The sequence below is a fragment of the Monoraphidium neglectum genome, assembly GCF_000611645.1.
Source record: "Monoraphidium neglectum strain SAG 48.87 unplaced genomic scaffold scaffold02993, whole genome shotgun sequence".
Lineage (NCBI taxonomy): Eukaryota > Viridiplantae > Chlorophyta > Chlorophyceae > Sphaeropleales > Selenastraceae > Monoraphidium > Monoraphidium neglectum.
The window spans coordinates 1-7,533 of record NW_014010635.1 but is presented as its reverse complement, the minus strand read 5'-3'; the positions used below and the strand labels follow the sequence as shown (position 1 = coordinate 7,533).

At 65.5% G+C, this 7,533-nt stretch overlaps 2 protein-coding genes across 2 annotated transcripts; one reads left to right on the top strand and one right to left on the bottom strand.

Annotated features, from left to right (window-relative positions):
• Nucleotides 1-21: 21 nt before the first annotated feature.
• On the top strand, nt 22-4,253 carry MNEG_11971 (hypothetical protein; the record flags this gene model as incomplete). Its single annotated transcript, XM_014039558.1, has 7 exons — nt 22-834; nt 1,045-1,843; nt 2,578-2,696; nt 2,854-2,974; nt 3,247-3,349; nt 3,604-3,846; nt 4,076-4,253. 7 exons carry the CDS (start codon nt 22-24, stop codon nt 4,251-4,253), a joined length of 2,376 nt encoding a protein of 791 aa, XP_013895012.1.
• A 1,162-nt stretch (nt 4,254-5,415) lies between these two features.
• MNEG_11970 (hypothetical protein) lies at nt 5,416-6,472 on the bottom strand (the record flags this gene model as incomplete). Its single annotated transcript, XM_014039557.1, has 4 exons — nt 5,416-5,607; nt 5,751-5,880; nt 6,070-6,229; nt 6,418-6,472. The coding sequence occupies 4 exons, from the start codon at nt 6,470-6,472 to the stop codon at nt 5,416-5,418; spliced, it is 537 nt and encodes a 178-aa protein (XP_013895011.1).
• Nucleotides 6,473-7,533: the final 1,061 nt, after the last annotated feature.

The following is a 7,533-nucleotide window of genomic DNA, read 5'->3' as shown; positions in this document are numbered from 1 at the left end:
GGCGAGGGCGGGGACGTGGAAATGCAGGATGCAGGTGCGGGCGATGGCGCTGGCGCTGGCGCTGGCGCTGGCGATGAACAGGCAGCAGAGGCGGCGGCGGCGCCCGCGGCGGCTGGAGAGGGAGGGGCGGCGGCGGAGGAGCAGGCGGCCGCGGCCCCTGCGGCCTCGGCTGAAGCAGCGGCCGATGGGGCTGCTGGCGGCGCCAGCGGTGGCGGCGCCGCCGCTGCCGCCGCCCCGCAGGCGCCGGCGGCCGCGGCTGTGTCGGACGACGCCGTCAAGCACGCCTGGCTGGCGCAGTGCGCCGCGGCCGCGGGCGCGACGCGGACGCAGCTGGAGGCGACGCGGCGCTTCGAGGTCGCGATCAAGCGGCCTTACTTCCACCCGCAGGCGCTCGACCCCGCGCAGCTGCTCAACTGGCATGCGTACCTGGATTGGGCCGAGGCCGAGGCGGCCGCGGCAACCCGTGAGGCCGGCGGCGGGGGCGGCGGCGGTGGCGGAGCAGCGGCAGCGGCGGCGGCGGCGGCGGCAGCAGTTGCGATCTACGAGCGGTGTCTGGTGCCGTGCGCATTGTATCCAGAGTATTGGGGGAGGTATGTGCGGTGGCTCGAGGGCGGCGGCGGCGAAGAAGGCGGCGCCAAGGGCGCTGGGCAGGGCAGCTCGGGAACGGGAGCGGACGCAGCCGCCGCCGCGCTGCGGCGCGCGCTCGTGCTGTGCAAGCGGCAGCCGGAGGCGCACCTCCTTGCGGCGCGGTTCCTGGAGCGGCGCGGGGACGCGGAGGGGGCGCGGGCGGCGTACCAGAAGCTGCTGTCTGAGGTGGCACCTGGGCTGTTGGAGGTGCGGTGGGGTGCTCCTGGGGAGGCGGGCGGCCTGCTGCCCGCCCATGAGCCTGTCGTGTCATGTGGATGTGGCTGAAAAGGTAGTGCGAGTTACGACCATACTGCATTGCATCGGCGCTGCCAAACATCCAGACACGTTCGTGTGTAGTCGACGCCAACAGACGCGTTGCCTGCGCCACGGCGCATCCGCGTCTGTTGACATGCACAGGGCGTTGTCGCGGCGGCCAACTTTGAGCGGCGCCAGGGCGACCGCGCGGCGGCGTGCGGGGTGTTCGAAACGGCAATGGCGGAGGAACGCAGCAGGCTAGGCAGCGGGGCCGGCGGCGAGGACGGCGACGGCGCGGCGGCGGGCGGCGCCCCGGCAAGCGGCGGCAGCAAGGGCGGCGGGCCGCTGGGGGCGTTGGGCCTGCTATATGCGCATTTCCTGCGCAACACCTATGGCGACGCGGCAACCGCACGCTCGGTGATTTCCGACTGCCTCGAGGCGGCGCCCGGCTGCCATTGGCTATGGCAGGGCGCCCTGTTTTTCGAGGCCACGCAGCAGCTTCCGCAGCAGCAAGAGCAGCAGGGGGCCGGCGGCGGCCTGGGCGGCGGCTCGGACTGCGCGGCGCGCGTGGACGCGCTCGTGCAGCGGGCCCTGGCGGTGGGGGCCGACGGTGGTGGCGACGGCGCCGGCAGCAACGGCGCGGGCAGCAACGGCGGCGGCGGCGGCGCGGCGGCGCTGTCGCAGGACGAGCGCGAGGACTTGAGCCTGAGGGCGGTCGAGTTGGCGGACTCGCTCGGGGACGCGGCGGCGCTCGAGCGGGCGGAGCGGCGCCACGCGCGGCTGTTCCCCCTGCCGCCCGGCCGGCGGCGGCGCGCGGGCGCGGGCGGCGCGGCGGCGCAAGGGGCGGCGGCGGCGGCGGCAAACGCGCAGCAGCACCAGCTTGGGCCGGAGCACGCGTACTCTATTGACCCCGCTGCAGAGGCAGCAGCTGCCGCTGCCGCAGCTGCCGCTGCGGCTGCAGGTTACTACCCTCCTGTGCCGCCGCCTGGCATGTTCATGGGGCATGTTGGCTACGGGGGGCCTGCGCCGCCGCCGCCAGGGATGCACCCCCACCATCACCACCAATACCACCATTTGCAGCAACAGCAGTACCATGGCGGTTACGGCGGCGGGTATGGCGGTGGTTATGGTGGTTATTACTAGTGCCGGACGGCGCCTTTGTTGGTGTAAGCCTGACGTGCTGAAAGGGCGCTGCTGCTCTGTCCAGGGGTATTCCAACGTGCCTAATGATGCATCCAGACAGCCATGCACAGTGCTGAGCCCACTCAAAAGCACACTGATGCTGCGACCTCCACATGGCTTTAGCAGGCAAGTCTGTGTGCCCAGCTGCCCAACAGTACACATCCTTATTATCCTTTGGCTCGTTGCAGCGTGGCTTGCACCTGTGTGCTTCCAGGTGGGCAGTTGCAAAGGGGGCGGGAGTGAGCGGAACCCTTGTGACAGCGGGTCAACCAGCCTGCTGTGCATGTCCTGTGTCGCGTTACAAGTGGTGGTGTGTGACGCTCGGCATGCTCCTAAAATCAGTGAATTATAGCCAAAGGGGCACATTCACTACACACCAGCGGGCGAACAGATGCCTAAACGCCAAAACCACAAAAACCTCGCTCTCTGCTGCCGTGTCGCTCTTTTGCCCCTCTCCCCCGTTCCGCCACCACTCTTCGTTGCGCCTTACTGTCAAGTCTTCACACACCGCAGCAACCATGGCCCTCCTCGCCAAGCAGCAGATCGCCGTGGGCAAGACCGTGGGCGCCCGCCGCAGCGTGGCCCGCGTGGTGGTGTGCAAGGCCAGCAAGGCCAACGTCGAGGGCGAGATGGTGGGCAACGCGCGGGATCAATGGGGTAGCCTACGAGCCTCGAGGGGCCACTGGACCACTGCGATCGCAGGACAGCAGGGCCTGTGCGTATCCATCGGTCCCTTTGCGGGGTCCTTTCTTACGGCATCTTGTGTTGCCCCCTTCTACGTCTGCGCAGCCCCGCCGTGCTGCCCTGGGCATGCTCGCTGGTGTCGCGGCCCTGGCCTCCGGCGCGGCTCCCTCTCTGGCCGCGTACGGTGACTCCGCTAACGTGTTCGGCAAGGTCACCAACAAGACTGGTGAGTCCGAGAGGTCTGCGAAGGCCCTTGCAGCGAGATCGGACTGACCGCGTCGTGCTCCGAGATGGTCGCGAGATTGGGGCTCGAGAGCTGCTCTTGGTAGTCGCCGACGTGATCGCGTTGTCTAGGCGCACAGCCAGAGACACGGATGGAGCCATCCAGGGGCGCCCATCCCTGTTGACAAGGGCCATGTGTAAGCCGACTCTGCACAGTAGCAATGGCGCAGCAGTGCGCTGCCAAGCTGAGTACTCACTGCCCCCACTTCCTTACAGGCTTCGTCCCGTACGCTGGTGAGGGCTTCGCTCTGCTGCTGCCCAGCAAGTGGAACCCCAGCAAGGAGCAGGACTTTGCCAAGTTCGGCACCACCGTGCTCAGGTGCGCTTCCTTGGCATGGATGCGCACAGGCTGCATGGGGTGCATAGCAGCCCCCGCGCAGCTGCATTGCTGTGGCGCCTCGCAGCCTGCGGGGTGTTTGTTTGGCATGTAGCTGTGGGGCTGCGCTGCTACACGGCGACAGAGCAATGGTTGCTGCACAGAAAACACGGCACAGCATGCCTGCCTAGCCCCCTCCCCCACCCTGACCCTGCTGGCGCCGCCCGCCTGCTGTACTCCGTGCTCCGCACCCGCAGGTACGAGGACAACGGCGATGCCGTGAACAACGTGGTCGTCCTGACCGCAGACTCCGACAAGAGCGACATCAGCGGCTACGGCGAGCCCGAGGCGTTCCTGCAGACCCTGACCCCCCTCCTGGGCAAGCAGGCCTTCTCCGGCGAGACCCTGTCTGAGGGTGGCTTCGCCCCCGGCAGGGTGGCGGCCGCTAGCCTGCTGGACGTGGGTGAGGCCACCGACAAGAAGGGCAAGAAGTACTACCGGTGAGCGGGGCGGGGGTCACTGCAGGTCAAGAGGTCACTGCAGGTGCCCCTCGCTGGGTCCTTCATGTTGCCCACAAGCATGCAAACATCAGGGCGCTGCAAACGACAGCCGCCGTGCGCCTGTTGGCACTCTGCTGTGAATTGGTGATCCTGAGCGACGAGCTGTGAGCAGCGTCATCAGTTGACTGGAAGGCGTTCCATGATTCCGCCCCCGCCCCCGCCTCTATAGGTACGAGATCCTGGCCCGCTCCGCTGACGGCAACGAGGGCGGCCGCCACATCCTGATCAGCGCCAGCGTGTCCGCCGGCAAGCTCTGGGTGTGCAAGCTGCAGATCGGGGACAAGCGCTGGATCAAGGGCGCCAACAGGGAAGCCCAGGGCGCCCTCAACTCTTTCACCGTCGCCTAAGCGCGCACACCCCAGCCCGGGCAACCCCTGCGGGAGCCTGGGAGCAGCAGCAGCAGCAGCGGTGGGTGGGAAGGAGGAGGTGGCGGCGGCGGGGCATGCGGCGGAGCGGTGCGGCGGCCCCGGCTGCCACTCTTTGCTTGAAGCCGCATAGGCGCCTGCAGGCGCGCACGTGGCTGGGATGCCCAGGGGTGCGCGGGGCCGGCAGTGCACGGGGTGGCTTGCCCCTGTCTTTGAGAGCAAATCGGGGGTCGCAGGCCGCCTCGACGCATGAGTGTCGAGTGTTTCACGGGCGGAGCGGCCACTGCGCCGCTGCCCACAGATTTTGCCTGCCTTTCAGCAGGACTTCCCCGAGAGCCCCAACATGTGTACCCGGCTGACAGTGCACCGTGTCGTGGTTCTTGAGGTGCTTGCAGTGTGTTGTAACAAACCTGCCTCACATTTCGGCACTTTATGGAGGTTGCTGACACGCGCCATGCAATGGGCAGGAGTTGGCAGCGCGCAACTGCAAGCTGTGGGCTGCCTGGTGCGCAAAAGTGACAAGCACGCAGCAAAGCCAGCAGTTAACCTGCTCACATGCTGTGACGACGCTGCCAAGGTTGACTTGTACGCTGCCAGGTTTGTCTTGAAGTCTCCTGCTCACACTCGCCTGTGTGTCTGCTGCCTAGGTTAATGTTCGGCATGGCTGCAGCTGCCTGTGGGCTGAAGCGCAGCCTGGGGACCTCCGCATGCCAGGGTCGGCTTCACAGCCCGCTGCATATGCTCCTAATGACTAGTGTCGACCCCAAACCGGTGGGTGAGCACCTGGTGTGCGCACACAACCAACAGGCGGGTGTGGGGACGGCCAGCCCTCGGTAAGATGCCTCCATCCGCATCATAGTCCCCCACCAGCACAAGGCAAGGAGAACGGTGACAAGGCTGCGCCTGAAGGCACGTCGAGCAGCAAAATGACACACCTGTCTTCCAAAGTCAGCACACTGCTCCCCACAACCCGGCTGGGATGGCACCAGATGCTCGCTGCCTCCCCACTCCCCTGTGCTGCCTGCCCATTGACGTGAGAGCAGGAAGCTGTTGAAGTAAAAAATGAAGGACCAGCTATCCTGCCCCTCAACCATCCCTCGGTTACAGAGAGGGAGGATGCAAACCAGCTGAAACAATTCTAGTGTTACAAATCTTCTAGCGGGCCCCTGCCGCTGCTGCTGCTGCCGCCCCCGCCGCCCTCTGCCCCGCCGCCCCGCTCCCGCCGCCCCCCGCTGGTGGCGCGCCGAAGCTCGCGCTGCTGCTGCTGGTCAATGCCACCCCCCTGCCACCGCTCCAGCTGTGCGCGCGCCTCCCGAATTGACTGAAGCAGCTCAACCTGCAATGATACAACATGATGGATGAGGTGCAAATACGCTGGACTGAACCGCAATGCAAAAAAGTTAGTCCAGGGAGTTGATCAAGCAGACCAATAGTAAACTGACACGCTGCGCATGTGCTGCCCCGCTGTTGCCGTCGCACCTGGCACGACCGCATTTCGAAAACCCCAGTTGCTTCTTCTGCCCCTGCGGAGCCCCAACGCGCAAAGCTCGCCTGCTTCTGCTCGATCACGGCCTCCAGCTTTGAGGCTAGTGCCGCGTTCGCCAGCGCCCTGCCAGAAGTTGCACGGGACAGCAAATGGTTGCCGTCGGTTACTCGAACTCGCGACCAGCAGACAAACCCCTGCGCTCACCTGGCCGCCTGCAACCCATGCAGCCAACCCACAGACCCGGGCGGCCCCCACCCAGCGACATCGAGCTGCAAAAGTACACTTTGAAATCGAGCAGCTGGGTGCCCCCACCTCCGGGTCGCGCTCGCCAGCGCCTCCCGCACGGACGCCTTGATCTGCAGCGCGGACCGCGCCGCCGCCTCGTCGCCCTGCGCCACGTGCTCGAGGGCGTACTCCGCCAGCTGGCGGCTGCGCTCGCGCAGGCGCCGGCTGCGGCGCGCGCAGAGCTCGCCTGCGGAAATTGGGGCGACGTGGCGGGGTCAAGAGTCGGGCGGCACAGAGGGGGGCGTGGCCTGGGCTCTGCTCACATCGCCGCATGGCGGCCTGTGCGGAGGGGCCACAAGCTTGGAGGCCATACACACGCCAGTGGTGTCCTGGGTCCCCTCGCTCGTTTCGCCGCCAAGTCAGCAGGGCGCACACCTGTCTCAGAGGCACGCCGCAGCTCCGCCTCCAGATCATCCAGATCTGACCGCATCGTCTCAATCTTTGTGAGCGTGTCACCCCCTGCCAGGGGATTGGGGGTGCAGTGCATACTGATGCTGCAAGCAGGTCAAATCGCGTCAGAGCTGGGCGGAGCGGAACACTGAAATTTTCGTTGTCTGCGGCGTGGTGGCTGCAGAGCCGCGGCGCTGTGGTCCAGACCTGAAGGACTGCTATGAGCCTCTGTGGATCGCATGTGCCAGATCAGCTGGTCAAAGCGCTGTGTGCACTCTACTCGTTGGCTGGCCTGCAGTCAAGCGCAGAATTGGCGCAACGGGCGGAGCAGGGCGCGAGCCCTTGGAGCCAAGCCTACAAACCCACCTGTCTGGGACTCTGTTGCTTGAAGCCTTCGCCAGCGGATTAAAGGGCTGTACGCGGCGAACGCTCTGAAGCAGGGGGCATGCACCGCACGCATGCTGATGTCCCCTCGCCAGTTGCTGCTTGCTGCGCTGCTCCCTGGCCTCGTGCCCAGGCTCTTACATAGCTGCATGATTGATTTAAATTCCTTCAAATGCTATGCAAACGCCTGGCAGGCAGCAAAGCACATCTACTACCGATCTGGACCTTGCATTAGCGATATGAAAGCATTTCGATGAAAGAATAACTTCAAGTACGGTTTATGTAGTACTACCTATCGCGCGGAGGCGTGTACTATCCCTGCCTGCTCGCAGCAGGCGTAAAAATCCTCCGGCTGCTTGATGCATGGATTGGGTCCCCACCCCCCTCCCGTCCCCCAGCCTTGAGCAGACCCTGGGGAAGTCATGATGAGTCAAACGGCTTTACACACCTTGCACGAGGGGATTGATTGCTGTTTAGCTACCTGAACCAACCAAATAGGAAACTGCGAAGACCCTGCAGGCGGACCCCACTCAATATCCATCGCGCCTTCCAATCTACGCCTCTCTGTCATTGAGGTTGCTGCGGTGCACGCGCCTGATACACCGACTTGCTGCTCCTTCCCGGACAAGGCACAAAAAATCAATGCATCACGACCATTACGCAAATGGCGGTGTGTCGCTGCAGGCGGGCGAAAACGCTGGCGCCACTGCTTACGCC